Source organism: Argiope bruennichi, chromosome 1 (genome assembly GCF_947563725.1).
Source record: "Argiope bruennichi chromosome 1, qqArgBrue1.1, whole genome shotgun sequence".
In the NCBI taxonomy this organism is placed as follows: domain Eukaryota; kingdom Metazoa; phylum Arthropoda; class Arachnida; order Araneae; family Araneidae; genus Argiope; species Argiope bruennichi.
Window position 1 is genome coordinate 61301827 of NC_079151.1, and position 16776 is coordinate 61318602.

A 16776-nucleotide genomic window follows, 5' to 3' on the forward strand; every position below is an offset into this window, starting at 1 on the left:
AGAAAGACAAAGAAACATAAACAGTTTGCAACAACCTTTCTTCAGATGAATCCATCAAGATTATTTGTATTTACTGTGTATTTGCATTTATTTTGAAAACTCTTTTCTCGTTAATCGTTAATTCAATAATAAGATAATCATGATTCACTTGCCTATGCAAGACAAAAATAAATTTTATTGAAAAAAATTCGATGCTGAAACAGCTATTATTCGATGAAATAGGATATCAATATTCTATGAATAATTAAAATTCGAAGGAGAAAGCTGAGCAGTCTTTATTTATCTGGAATAAAGACTGAAAAATTAATATTGTGTCCTTTATTGAGGGCGTTTGTACATCAAGTTCATTCTATCTTTATAATTCTCATCAGAGATATGAGATATCCACGGTTGCAGATTTAGATATTTTGTGACTCTAGACAGTGTACGTTTTGAGACCCCTCTTTTAATAAAATGGTCAGTGTTGTTTTACATTTAAACACACTTTTTCCTTCTAATGATTTATTGTATTTTTTATTTTATTCACTTTGCAATTACGAATTTTTCACTCATCTGTTACGATTTCAGACCACCATTTATAAATAAATTTATTGGTGCAAATGTTCAGTTTTATAAATATTTTTATAAAAAAGTGAATCTAAAGGAATCTGACCAATTATACTTGGTAAAGTGTAAATATTATTTTATCATTCATATTATGTGTATTTTTACAAATTTATTTATTGGGAAAACAAAATTTTTAATTGATCTTTTTGCGGCCCCCACTTGGGCAATCGTGTAATCTGTCCAGTCGGAAATCTGTTAAGGGATGTCTATATGCACATAATTTAAACTTTTAGTTATTCTTTAAAAAAAAACTTTGTACTATGAAAAGTTTTGTAAATGTATGTTCAGTGCTAGATTCATCATTTAACGCGAAGAAGTCATTGTTAAATTGTTTGCTACATGTTTATGCTAATTAAGATATCTTTTTTTCCGTTAGAAGCAAGGCAAAATTCTAATATTTTTAATTTATAATTTCCCCTCAAAAGCCATCTTTTGCGAACCGAAACTTCACGAGGTTTATTTTATCCCCACTTCCGGGTAGCTAGACGCAGCATTCCGGTGAAAGGAGACGAGTTATCAACTGCAGTTATAAAACAGTCGTCTATTGTGAATGCATTTCGCATTATTAAATTATCTTTATTGAAAATGGGAAATTGTCCGGCCGGTACACTTAATAATGAGGTAAGTATCATTAATTTAAATGTCTTATCTTGGTGTAAATTATAATTTGTCTTTTTCAATTTATTGTAATCTGTTGCCAAAGATTTAAATTCATTTTAAATCATTTATTACTTTGTTATGCCATAAGTTTACTGTAATAAAATAATGTTTTTATATACGTTTTTCAAATGACTGCTATAAAAGTTAATTTTTAGGAAGTTTCACGTAAAAAAAATCGGTATATTTCATTATTTGTTTCATTTACTATTTCATCAATATTAAATTTGAAAAAGGGTTATCTATACTTTAATTATAAAACTTTATTCCTAGAATTTGTATACACAAATGAAACGTTACTTATATAATAATTAAGAATTCAATATTGTTAACTGGCAGGCAGTGACGTAGTATGGGTAAATAGCGCCTGGAGCATAATGTGAATAATACATCATCATCCCAAGCATGACATTTTTTTTCACTTCTTCATAATATTTCCTTCTAACCTGCAGAAGTAATCACCCCGAAACTTTCAAGCATTCTTTCTAATAAAGGTATTATCATCCCCTTCTACATAAAAACTTCAGCTAGGCCTTGAACTCTACAAATGTTGAGGTTTATATTTACAGTATCACACCCATGAGCTTTTTTTGCTTTGCATCCTACTTAAAGAAAACCAAATTGGATTTTGAATGCCTTCTTTTTTAACCAACTGAAATCACATTGAATGCAAAATTAAAATCTCAGTAAAAAGCTCTCATACCAAATTTCCTTTAAGTGTTTCAGCTTTTGAGATGTCTTATTTATACGTATCTAAAAGTACAACAGATCGACAGACTGTGCAGTATTTCACAAGATTACTTCACATTTTGATAAGAATCTACATTTTAAAACTGTGTTTGTAATATCATTTATCTAACTAGCTGCGTTTTTGAATTATCACTTTCATTATTAAAGAATGTACTACCAGAACTTCAATCATGATATTTTTAATGAATTATTTTACATTATAAAACATATAAAACTTCCAAGTAGTTTTTAAATTCATGAAAAATCTATACTGCATTCATTAATACATAATTCAATTTTCATCTGTTTTATTTTACAATCATTGTTTTTTTTATTATTATTTAAAAGTGCACCTAAAAAATTAAACTGAAATTCAGCTAAAATCTCTCACAGATTTTCATTGCAGTAAATGATCTATTTGCGAAATATTAATATATTTCTTTATTAGAAACCTCTTATTTGTTATCTTTTTGTACTTAATTATATTTAATATACAAAATTTAAAGTTATATAACCAACATATAATTTATCACTCCGAGAGTGCAATTTAAAAAAAAAAGGCAACAACATTAATAATTAATCTATAAAGGGAATCTTAAAGGTTTAAATTTGTGACAGCACGCTGTTACTCAAATAAATGATATTTTGATGTTGACATAATACGTCATCTTATGAACACATAACACGTACTTAGAGTTGAGGAAGATCCGAAACGTGAAGCTTCATCAAAATCTGGAATTGAAATTTTTTTGATCATTACGAAACTTTTTCATTGAAGCTTCGTATACAAGAAGGAAATATGTGGTTTAAATGTACTAATGTTTGTTCTCATACCCCCCCCCCCCAATACTGATGACAGGGATATTTATACCTCTTTCTTCTCCTCTGTATTTTCAGTAACTCGATAATTTTGGTATTTTATAATTTATTAAAAAAATTATTAAAAATTTTATATTTATTTATTATTTTATTATTTATTAGTGGTATTTTATAATTTATTAAATTTAATTTTTATCATCCATATGATTAGCTTGAAGATCCTCGAAACCGAATTTTTTACTTTTTAATTTAGAAAACTTTCGAATATGAGAGAAAGAAATTTTGAGTTTAAGTTATTTTAAATTTGTCTAATAGTTATCTAGCCATATAAAAAGGAATAAATGGAATATTAAGAATATCCAAAATTAAAAAATAAATTGTTAGTGTATGGTGAGATACTATTTATCTAAAGTGTTTTCGGAATTGTTTATATTAAAGTTGGAATCGTCTTAATAATTTCTTTGTCTTTCATTCAAGGAGGAAGATCCAGGGGAAGCAGAGGGAAGAGGTTGGACATCAACGAATCAAAATTATGTGGCATGTCAAAAGGTATGACAAAATAATTTTAAACCAGTGTTCTCTTTTGACTTTTTTTAATTCAGTAAAATTCTGATTTTTTTCCAAATATTAATCTCAGAATGTTGTTAAAAACTTCAATAAGGGATTTAAAAAAAGAGAGAGTTTTAAAACTCAATCAAATGACATTTTTTGTTGTTAGAACGTAAATCGACACATTTTGTTGTGCAGAAATCTACTATTTGTTAAGTCCTACTTATAGTCTAGGCATCATATTATAAATAAAAATTGTTCAAAACAATTTCAGTATCGATTTTTATACTTTTTACTGCCATATAGTTAATAATCCAAGGAATTTGCTCATCATTTCTATTTCACCATAGAATTCCACAAGTTTCCTAGAGTTAACTCTACTTCCACTTTTTGGAGCATTTTTCGATCCTAGGCCTCTTATGAAACCCCTCTTTTAATAAACTAGTCAATTTAGTTTTACGTTCTTTATTTAATATCATTTTAATAATTTAGCGTATACTTATTTTTATTTTTTTATTTTAGCAACATTTCTTTGTTTATTCAGATTCATGACCGCACAACATCATTTTTATACACACAATTATTTATATAGATTCTCAATGTTCATAAATGACTAAGTATGATTAAGTGTAGGGATGACGAATTTTTTTACGAGCGGTTATTACGTAACCAATATCATAAAGTCACAAATACCAGTGATCAATACTTTTCAAAGAGGGGTGTGATTCAAATCCTTGATACGATCTTACTGGTGATATTTCGATTACAGGTTTTGGATCACGATAGAAAGTAACAATCGATACGATATCACTGAAATTTACCGGAGCGGTGACTTCACTGGAAAGTAACAATCGATACGATCTGTCCAATGGAAGCTCTCGAACAAAACAGAAAAGGAGAAATCTGTGAAGGGATTGAAAAGTGAACGGACCGGTTATTGGAATTATCGTATCATTAAATTGCATATCACTGAAATTTATCGGAGCGGTGACTTCACTGGAAAGTGTCCACTTCATGCGAGTAACCTTGACTTTCCGATATTCGCATTTGATGATGCACTATTCCATACAAATCCTTTTTAATTGCTTGTGACTTAACTGTGGATATATTCCGTTTACTGCTGGCGCCATCTATTGGTAAAATATAGAACTAAAGTAAACATTTAAAGGAATGATAGATATATTTATTTCAAATTTTGCAGAAAATGGTTTACTCTAATAAAGAAATTAAATAAATAGTTTTGAAAAAAAATCAAATTTAAGAAGTAAGCTGAAATAGATAAATTAATTCAATCACATGTTACCTAAATTAGTAAATTAAGTATTAATTACAATTAATAAATTTTATATTTAATATTAAGTAATAATTTTTAATTAATAATATGATTGAAATAACAGATATTTGGAACAAATATTTAAAAATAGCAATAGCAAAATTATTTGTTATTCAAAAAATCGTGGATTATGCATCTCTAATTAAGTGAACGCAAAAAATCAAATAAGAACCTAACCAATAATCTCCTGAGAAAGTATAATTGGACACGTTATTGAAAAATTAATTCTATAAAATTTTTATATATATGATGTAAAAATATATTAATATTTTATAATTCACATAATTAAAATTTTCTTAGAAATTTATTTTTTTAACTACTAGGTTAATAACATCTAAGTCGGTCTGCCTATAGACCCAGTCTGCAGGTGCTTAGTCAATAATATGGCAATGCTTTCAATATTTAAAATCTTAATATAGTAAAAAAACCAAATAAGTGTGTTGGGGATTTTTTTTTTTTTTTTTTTTTTTGTAGAATGTTTAGTCCAAAATTGTATCCTAATCTGCACTTTTAGCGTAAATGCCATGTATAAAATTTCAGTTGTCTGATTCATTTAATTGATCATCTACATTATGCAATTTTCATTAATGCTGATAAAGATTTTAATTAACCGTCAGATACATGCTGCATTCAGAAATGATGATAAAAGATGCATTCCTGTATATTCATATAAAAAATTTTCATAGACAAAAATTTCTTTAAAAGGTTTTAAAAGCAGCACTATTGGACAGATTAATGAAAATTGTTTCAGATAATGATATTGTAAAATTTAAGCAACTCTCTGTGATATTCCCATAGTTAAAAAAAGAAAAAGAAAGAATGATAACTGACATTATTTTATAGCTTTAAATCGATCTGAGATATGTGGGGAAGTACTCAGTTTTCTACGTATAAATGCAATTAAATAAAATGTTTCTTTTTTAGACAAAAGTCGGGGAGTTATGGCCAGATGGCATAGTTCCTTATGAAATCGATCATTCTCTTGGTAAGTTTTCATTCTAATTGCATTTTTTTAGTAATTATTTTTCAGAAACTAATAAATATTAAATATTGTGTTTATTTCTGCACTTTGAAAAAGTCCATAGAATGAAAATGAGATGACATATATATTTTAAAATGTAATCTGGTAAATATGTCTAATGTGTTTCCTAATAGCACGAAATACCCCACAACATCGTTATGATACCCTCACAATATTTTCCGGCATTCAGAATACCGAGGAACACCGTGGAGATATCGGGAAACATAGTGTGCTATTAAGGAACTTATCTGCCTTTAAACATTATAAAAAAAGTCAAAATAATTTTCTAGTGGTTGATTAAAAAATTATTAAGGCATCATTAAATTTTTTTAAGTAATTAGAATTGTTGCAATAACACGATAAATTTATTTAATACACACAAAACGCTTAGAGACAATAAAGATTTCAATCACTATTTATCATTTCAAATTATCTCAGCGCCGATAGGTGGCGGTGTTTATATTGATGATGACACTGTATTTGCTGTGGAGAAAGTAGGGATGACGAATATTTTAAGAGCGGTTATTACGTAGCCAGTATCATAAAGTCACAAATACCAGTGATCAACACTTTTCAAAGAGGGGTGTGATTTAAATCCTTGATACGATCTTACTGGTGATATTTCGATTACAGGTTTTGGATCACGATAGAAAGTAACAATCGATACGATATCACTGAAATTTACCGGAGCGGTGACTTCACTGGAAAGTAACAATCGATACGATCTGTCCAATGGAAGCTCTCGAACAAAACAGAAAAGGAGAAATCTGTGAATGGATTGAAAAGTGAACGGGGCGGTTATTGGAATTATCGCATCATTGAATTGCATATCACTGAAATTTATCGGAGCGGTGACTTCACTGGAAAGTGTTCACTTCATACGAGTAACCTTGACTTTCCGATATTCGCATTTGATGATGCACTATTCCATACAAATCCGTTTTAATTGCTCGTGACTTAACTTTAGATATAATCAGTTTACTGCTGGTGCCATCTATTGGTAAAATATAGAACTAAAGTAAACATTTGAAGGAATGATATATATATTTAATTCAAATTTTGCAGAAAATGGTTTACTCCAATAAAGAAGTTAAATAAATAGTTTTGAAAAAAAAATCAAATTTAAGAAGTAAGCTGAAATAGATAAATTAATTCAATAACACGTTACTTAAATTAGTAAATTAAGTATTAATTACAATTAATAAATTTTATATTTAATATTAAGTAATAATTTTTAATTAATAATATGATTGAAATAACAGATGTTTGGAACAAATATTTAAAAATAACAATAGCAAAATTATTTGTTATTCAAAAAATCGTGGATTATGCATCTCTAGGAGAAGGCGCATTTGTTACAGTGTTCATCATTTTATTTAATAGTTGCTTTATTTAGATGAAGACTCATTTTAATTTTTTTCACTTCTGTCTTGCTGTATCAAATAATTCTAAAACGCTCTTCTTTATAAATTTTAATATCGGTTTTATTTTACAATATCGCTATCTATAAACAGAATGAAGTTTGTCATTGAAGCCAGTTAAAAGTATAATTTTTGTTTATTAAGTGCATGTTTCCAACTCTTTAAGAAAAATTTAAAATTTCTTAAATGTTACAGTTTATTATTACTCGAACTTTACTGGACAGTCATTATTTGATGAATAAAATTACACCTTTAAAATTAAAAAAAAAATAGCTAATGATGATTTTATTTAAAATTTCTTTTCTTTCAGCGTGGCAAATTAGAATCACAAATGTGTCAAAACTTGTTTCAAGTGACTTCAAACTTGATCAAGACAATTCTGCTTTTGCATATCCTAACTTACGAAATCATCAGGGTGCTTATTCGCTCGAGCCGAAAGTTTATGTAAAAACGACGCTTACTATTAATGTAATTCTTATATTGCCTTTCAGATTCTTTTTTACAGCAACCTCGCCTTTGTCTTTATTGTTGCATTTTTCTATATTCAAGTTAATTCAGTTGCGGTTTGGACAACACAAATTATTTTTTCTAAGCACATAACAAGTCATTATTCAAAAAAAAAAAAAAAAAAAAATATGTTACAATAATTGAAAATGTCCGGCGTTTGTTCAAACCTGAATCGCATCTCAAGTATGTGTACGGTCTCCACCTTTCCTAATAATCCTTGTTTCGGTGTCCATATATAAAGAATTGTAGCAATACTTTTCCACAAAAATAATTGAAAAAGCCTGATATTACTTGTTCAAACCTGATTCGCATTTCAATTTGTGTACAGTGTTCATTTTTCCTGATTTCTTTTTCTTGATTGTCACTTCATATATCTAATATTAGGCTAATTGAAACTAGAATCACTATTCGTCACAAAATACTTTTTAATTTGTAAAAGCGGACATGATTATAATGGAATGATGACGAACAATAAATGGCGAATTCATTCTTGAAAATCAATTAATTAGTCAAAGCATTCATTTTTTCTACTATCTATTAATATTAACTTAATATAAACACTTACATAATAATAATTCCTAAAAACTTGTTTTCATTTTTCACTAGCTGTGCAAAAATAATTAAAATGTTATTCCTTAACCTGTAGATTTTTTATCGAAAAAAAATCACTACTTTTTAAAATGAAATTTATCATGCAACGTTAATGTATTAAAAAACAGACATCGTTTATATAAAAAAAAAATACTATTATTATACTTCAAGCAAATATTTTCTTTGAAGAATTCATTTAATTAATTAATTATTAATATTCTAATTAACATTCTAATTTATTAATATTCTAAATTATTAATTATTCTAATTGATTATTAATAATTTTAGAATTTCAAGATCTCAGTAAATGCTGAAATGTACATAAAATTATACGTTAAAAATATTATATAAAATGTAATATAATAAATTTTAACATATATTAATATATGTTAAAAATATTTAAATTAAAAATTTTTGGATCTAATTATTCATAAATTTTTTTGAGAACTATTCATTTCAGCAATGTCTGAAAATAGAATTGCTTAATATCTATACAATATACTGCTCGATATATTTTATAGTTCTTTAATTCTTTTCTTGAGTATGGATATGTTTAACAAACTTGTTACTTTTCAGTAAAATGATAAATATTTTATATTAGTTAATAGGTTTTGTAAAACTCGGATATCGTTTTTAAAACGTCCAATTGTTGATCTTCACAACATTGGATATTTTATTGCTAAAATAAATTACTTAATATAAAAATGATGAATATGTTTTTGTTTTTTTTTAGATTTCAATCGAGATCGAATACTGAAGGCTATGAAGACTATCGAAAAGTATTCTCGCATTCGGTTTGTGAAACGATCGTATCAAAAACCTTTCTTGAAGATAACTAGGCAGGATGGGTAAGAAAAAGAAAATCATTTATAGAAACATTGTAGAATTTCAGTTGTCTGACGCCTAATGATATGAAAATATGAAAATTCAATTATCCGAATTGATTCTGGAAATAAAATAAAAAATATTTTAAAAAAGTTAAAATTGGGAAATAATAAACAAAGCACGAACAGTGATTTAATTGGGAAAAGGATAGTGGATGGTCACTTCCCAACTGAAGGATACTATTTTCGAGAATTTATGTTTGTGTATGATGTGAAATGTTCTCAAGGGTATGCGGAAAAAAATGATATAATGGTGGTCATTAATAGATAAATCTAACATAAGTGAAAAGATTAAAAGTTGTAATAGAAAAGATAAATAGCTGTTGAGAGGTAGAATTTGACAAAAAAATCCCTCATCTCATTCTGGGGTGACTTGAATGAACATCCTGTATTGTTCCTGTACATCCTGTTCAAAATATAGTCACTATTCTGCCACCGTTCAGAAGCACCGTATTTGTGGAAAAATCTTTAATGTTCTACTATTACTATAAAAAAGTATAGTAACACATTTCCTTTAATATATTTGAACTTGAGACGGTATTTACTACATTCCGATTCGTAATTTAAATTACTGAAGGTTTACGAAGTATCTCAGGGGGTCCTATTAAATGAGATATATATGTAATGATATCTCTTCATTTAATTTAAATTTTAATTAGTTACCTATATTTTATCTTAAATTATTCCATGTTATTTTATGTCCTATATCTATATGACCCAAAGATTTCAAGAAAGATGCAAGAATAAAGTATCCTGTTATATCCAGTAAATCAAAAATACCTTATTGAGAACAGAGACAGCAGTATTTACATATGTTCTCACAGGAAGACGTTCAAAATGTCCGCACATATTTAGGCATGCATATGTGCGTCATAGAATGGCTGACTACACACAAATAGGAAACTAATTTTTGTGTAGTTAGCCATTCTTTACAAAACTGTGTAGCCAATATGGCTACACAATCGCCAAATATGGCAGTTGTGTCGATGAAAATTCAACTCGACACAATCGCCATATTTGATAAGCATAAATTTTTTTCTGAATTTGTTCTGAGAAGCACATTTAATATGTGAAAATGCCATCGGATTCGATGGAGATCTATCGGCCAAATTTCTACTGCTGTTATTAATGTGCGTAGTATGTCACATATTTTTACTTATTTTCTGTTCGGAGTAGTAAAAATTGTTAAATGTGGTCGAAAAATGCTCGTTGAAGCTTAATGAATGTAACTCTTCAGATTGTAACTGAAAGAGATCCCATGTGTTAATCATCATTTCCCATTCGGATCTTGATACGTATTAAATATGCAAAAGTCCATTGAGGCAGATGTATATCTTGTGGCCTAACTGCCAGTTGCTGTTGGAAATGTGAGTGGTATGCCAGATCTCCGTAGTCTTGTAAAAAACTACCATTTTTTTCTACACTACGGAGCTGTGGATCATGTATTGATACTTGCTGACATTTTTTAAGAATATCTCTTGTAGAAACTGTGATGATCAGAATTTTTGTTTCTATAAGCTGTGCCTGCCTTTTGCAATTTAATGCTGTTTTTATCTTCTTTACGTGTTAGCGCTTATGAGTAGCATTTTTGCGCTCACTTTCCGTTAAAAATGTCTTCTTATTTGGGACCCTCTATATGCTTTTATATTTTTTCCAAATATTTTAGAGACATCTTATATAACAGTAAAAAATCATTTTAATATCCAGTTGCGCAAAAATAATCTCATAAAATTTTAGTCGATAATATCATTTTATAAAAGCATGACTAATCAACTAAAAACTTTTCATTCAGTTTTCTCATAGCAGAAATGATATTTTTACGGTGATCCAAAGACTAATATTGAAAGTTGAAATTATAAAAATCCTTTATTTTACAGATGTTATTTTGCCTATGGCGATTGTGATCGTCCAAAGATTTCACTTGGTATAGGCTGCGAGAGCTATGCTACGATTCTGCATGAGTTGCTCCATGCATTAGGATTCCAACACGAACAAAAAAGGCCGGATAGGGACAAATATCTCATTATCCATTGGGAGAATATTAAGAAAAGTAAGCAAATTATTGTTTTGAGAAAAAATATTTTTTTCTAAAAAAGTCACGTAGTTGAATTATTTTTTTGCTTAACTGAAAAACCAAATCTATACTTGTAATAAAACTCAATGTGTGTGTGTGTGTGTGTTGGCGCTCTACAGGCCAGACATTCTGACCTACAGCTACCAAATTTGCCACATGTATACCTTGAAGGCCGGTAATGTAAATCTCGGAGCGTTGGTTTTTTTGAATTTTTAATTAATTAATAAATAAACGAAATTTTGGCGTGCTACCGCTATAACTTCCGAGAATATTGCAGCACAAAATTTATTTTTACATCATATTGAAGTTCAAAAAATAATCTGTTTAATGATGCTAATGTTTTACCCAACAAATTAAATTTCTATTTTTAATGAATTTGAAAAAATAATTTAATTATATTTTTCAACAATTTATTTTACACAAAATAAAAGTAAAATGTAAGCTGCATGAGCACGTTGCACGTTAACGGGTGAAAAATTAACTTTTATTTATTTTTATTTTTTTACGTTATTTTAACTTTGCCATCATATTGACAAAAGCTCAAATTAAAAAGTAAGTTAACTATGATTCCAAATTAAATATATAAAAATGTAATTTTCAGCACGTGTCTGTATAAAATGAAATAAATGCGAAACACAATATTTTTTGAAAAGTAAATGTAAGGAAACCTTTTCTATGATCGTCCACAATACCTATATTACTAATTCAATTAAACAATTTTATTTAAGGTAAATACGGTTTAATATGTACAAGATATCTACTCTAATTGGAGTCTATCAGCTAATTTGTAAACTTTTAGTAACAGATATACATTTGTTAGCAAATGATCTAAATAAAATAAGTAATTATATTTTATATGATTTGAGTATTTAAATGCTGATGAATTACTAATTTTAAATTTTTACATATATCCTGCCCTGTGAGTCATATTTAACAAAATATTCTTAAGATGCTAATATTTTAAATAAAAAAAGTGGCACTCGAATCAACTAAGTCAATCACTATAGCTGAAATCTTAGGAAACTTTCAACGTCACTATTCTATAAAAATGGAGGATCACTTCATCGACCGTCTCAAAGAAGCCAATCATTTCAAAGAGTTTCTCAAGAATGATTGGCCTAGATTATGAAAATGTTGATTGTTCTAATATTGTAAAATTCAAAAGTTAAAAAATTGATCAGATTTGAGAGTAGAAGATAGAAACGATTATTTATTTATTATTCTTAGGACCAAGGGACTGTTTAAAATTTAAATTTCATAATTTTTTAAAGTATATTTATAAACTAAAAAAATAAGATATTTTTATTGACCGAGTTTATATCCTTTTAAAAATAAAACTAAAAACAGAATTTTTTATTGAATTCGTGAAATTTTTGTTGAATAATTCTTTGAGATATTATAAATTAAGTAAAATTATTCTACGGTCACATAAAACTTCAATGCCGAACAACTCTGCTTTCAGTTCTTATATTTTTTAAAGGCATGCTGGAATTCACTAAAATACGTTTTTATATTAATTGTAGTTTCATTATTTCCACTTTAATTTAAAATGGAATTTTATGGGCATTATAGAAAATTAGAGAGAGACGCGTAATACAATGAACTGAACGGCTTAAGGCCTACATAATAGTATAAGTGAATAATAGGACTATCAAAATTTTAAGCTTAAAAATATTTAGCTAAAAAGCTTATTATAAGAACAAGTTACATAAAATATTAATTGCACATTTTAGAGAGCATTAATACTGACGAACCGGCTGGTCACCAAAGGCGGATAGTATATAGTAATATCATTTTTAGGTTCCTGAAAAAACTCTTCCTTCGGAATAGTTGGCATTAACTTGAGTGAACTTTCTTATGACCAGAAAATTAATGATATTTGTATTTGTTCCTTCTTTAAACACTGCGTTAAACAGAGCGAATATGTTAATTTTGAATAATATAACATTACCTCTTCATTAAATTTATCTCTCCATATTATTAAATGTTTTCTACTAATAAATATATTCTGAGAGTTTTCAATCATGGTGTATTAGTTAATTTTTAAGCTGCTAGAGGGGTAACTTAGATAGCAATAATTAGAATAATGCTCCAATTGACGCAAAGAGTTATATTTTACATTGCTAGAGTCATTAATTATTCTCACGCAAAGATTTTAATGTTTAAATTTTTAATCAGTCCTCCTATAGTATTAATTGTATTTAGTTATAATTAATTAATTAATTGTGCATAATTTTTTTTAAAGTATCTGCGCTTCTGCGAATGAAACTGACTGAGTTATGAAGCTTTGAATTTCAGGTCAGTCAACGGCCACTTCGAGGAAATAGTGCCGATTTTTTGCTGGATCTTGCTTGAAAGTGGCTATTGAAATGATCTGAAACTATATAAATAGTGATATAATATGCCCTTAATCACTTTCAGTTGCAAATTTGGGAATATTTTCTTTTGTTTAAAATATTAATTGTTAAGAATAATTTATTAAATAAACTATAAGATTTAGAAGGCGTTTCAAAATTAGATTTCGTTACTTTTTTCTGAAATTACATGTATTGACCAAAATATCATAAAATATAATTCTTTATGCCAATTAAAAATTGGGGTAACAGTTTTAAATTCCATTGCAATTAGAATTCATTTGGATGCCTTGTAATACTGATTATAATTAGTAAATTAATATTGTCTCATTACATTTTGAGTAAAAAAAAAATCGTTTTCCATTCTTTTAATCACATTGATATGGGGGTGAAATTGTGAATTTTATTAGTTTAGTCAACAAATGAATTTGACATGCTGGAGAAAACTTTTAAAGGTCTTAGGATTAATAAAGGGTGTTGCAAAATTAACGCCAGACATGAATTTGTCACCATTCATGCAATAAAGTGTTATTAAAACCCTATTTAAAAAAACCATTTGATAGCTAATAGTTTAGGATAAGTAAAAATGCAATGTTAAGCGATAGGACAACATGTTTTCATTGTTGCAAAATATTTAAAAAATGATGAAAATCTGACGGCCACAGTTCGAAATATTGAGAATTGGTTCCCTATATCGTGTGATTTAACACCATTGGATTTCTTTTTATTAGGTTATGTGATGTCAAAGATCTATGCCAACAAGACCACAAGCTCGCGTGTATTAAAGGTGGAAATTCAACATTGCATTAATGAAATTCAGCCACATTTACGTAAAATGATCATGGAGAATTTTGAGAGTGCGCATATGCCAGCAAAGCCATGGAGACCATTTGCCCTATGTGTTGTTTCATATATAACCTTATCCTTTATACTTTACGATTCAATAAAAATATAACAATTTAAAGGAAAAAACTGTGTTCTTTTATTTAATTAAAAACTTGCGTTAACATGTTGTAACCTCCATTTTTACTAACCCTAAACTATCAGCTGCCAAATGGTTTTTCAATAGGGTTGTCAACACTTTAATGCACGAATGGTTGCAAATTCAAATCTTGCATTAATTTTGGGACACTCCTTATATGTACTGACAAATTCTGTTTTAAAAAAAAGAGAAAAAATAAGGAACAGATTAGGGCAAATGAAATTTCTTACTTGACAAATTATTATTTTTCATAAAAAACGAAGGCGTTATATCTTAACCTTTTAAGTATCATCTCAGTTTTTATTTCATTTCTTAAATTTTAATATCTCGAATAGATAACGAAAGAATGTGTCGTTTATACTTCTAGGTCATATGTCTCAGTTCTGGAAGTTGGATTACGGCGAGTACAGATGGACAGACTTCCCTTTCGATTATAATTCAATTATGCTTTACGAAAGCTACGCTTTCTCTAAAAATGGGAGAATAACTATAGAGACCAAAGACGGAAGAGAAATACGTCGAAACAACGACTTATCTTCTATCGATATACAGAAACTACGTAGACTCTGAAATAATACAGAACATTCTCATAATTTTTTAAATGCAAATATTGTTTTATATTGTGTAGTTTTGTTACTATTTTGTATTCCATGTTCGTGAATAAATTTTATTATTATGTGTTTATTTTATATTAATTTATAATATAGGTTATTAAATTAATTTTTGACTAATCTAAATTCATATTTCATCCAATATGCAATCATATTATATGTTAAAAACATTAATGCTTTCTTGCAAGCAACGTATAATATTTTTAATTGTATTGTTTGACTGTCAAAAAAATGTACAAACATATATTTTTATTTAAATAAAATTGTGGCTAGATTTTGAAATAGAAGTTCTGGTTTGAAATTATTAAAAATAGATGTGAAATATTCTAAGTTGTAGTTGAATTGGAAAATGCAATATTTCCCATTACAAATTAAAGTACTAAACATTATTAAAAAAATCTGCTAAGGTTTAAATAATTCTGTAAAATTAGCGTTCCTTTTTGAAGTGATGTGATGGGTTTTCGAGACGGATCTCATGATTTTAAACTACGAAAACATAATGGTCAATATCTCCGCTGCTTTTCCGCTTTGCCACAGGTCACGTGTCACTCGTTATCAGATTTAAGCTATGAAGTCCAAACTCATCCATCGATGGCAGAATTTTTTTTATTGTTTCAAAATGAAAAAAAAAATTAATTAAACTTTAGATTGAAATAAATTTTATAAAAATTAATCGGGGAATATCAGCAAAAACCGATGATCACAGAATTCATTGTATTAATACGGTTTTTAATTACAAAATTTAATTGATGAAACTGGTTCGAAATCATATTAAGTTTAAATCCTTAAGATTTTTTTGTTAAAAGGACATAAGGACTCATTTGAAATTTCAGGGGGGAAAAAGGGGGGCAAAATTTAAGTGTATTCTTGGTTAGAATGAAATGCATGAAAGAATAACAGAATAAATATGCTACATAGCAGAAATGACTAATATTTAAAATTCAGCAGATAATCTCTATTAAAAACTTATCTAATCGATTTAACACTAAAGGAAGAATAAACCATCTAATACAATGGCTTCCCACATTTAACCTCTTTTCGTGCTCCTTTCTACTTTTCTCATTTACGAGGAGTACAAAAACAAGAAATTATACTTGTCAAAAAATTTGGTCTTCAGATTTTGAAATTTCCAAGTTTTCGATCTCCCTGTTATTTTTATCAACACATTTTTGGCATTATGTCTGCCTGTTTGTACATCACGCCATCTGTTTGTCAACACGATAACTCAAAAATGTTTTGATCAAGACGGATTAAATTCGTCTTCTGTTAAAGTGCAAGTTCGATTTTGAAGCAAATTAGCTGATTTCTGTTTCATTTTAAAGGCAATCCATTCATTGGAGGGTTTTATTCTCTGTCTGATTGAGCGCAAGTGATTGCAATAATTATAACTGAAAATGCTAGATGAATAAAATTTGGCACACAGCTTGGCATTTAAGGTGCAGATAAATATCAACTTTTAAACCAAACTCATCAAGTATTTGATTATCGATTGATCTTTAAATTCGCATACATGTAAATTCAATAACTTACAAACGCAATGAGCCGGCGTCCTGGCATATAGATAGCGCGTCTTCCCCGAGATCTCGGCCTCCCAGGTTCGAGCCCCGGTTTGGGCATGGTGGTTCTTTCGTTGTTCTG

The 16776-nt window shown here is 28.2% G+C and overlaps 1 protein-coding gene across 2 annotated transcripts; it reads left to right on the forward strand.

Moving 5' to 3' along the window:
* Nucleotides 1-1070: 1070 nt before the first annotated feature.
* Nucleotides 1071-15209, forward strand: LOC129956640 (astacin-like metalloprotease toxin 5). Of its 2 annotated transcripts, none has more exons than XM_056069610.1 (6): nt 1071-1227; nt 3289-3360; nt 5618-5678; nt 8967-9081; nt 10995-11167; nt 14895-15209. In XM_056069610.1, exons 1-6 carry the CDS (start codon nt 1192-1194, stop codon nt 15095-15097), a joined length of 660 nt encoding a protein of 219 aa, XP_055925585.1. In that variant the 5' UTR covers nt 1071-1191; the 3' UTR covers nt 15098-15209. The 2 variants fall into 2 exon arrangements, with proteins under 2 accessions (XP_055925585.1, XP_055924773.1); XM_056068798.1 differs by lacking the exon at nt 14895-15209 and adding an exon at nt 14277-14515.
* Nucleotides 15210-16776: the final 1567 nt, after the last annotated feature.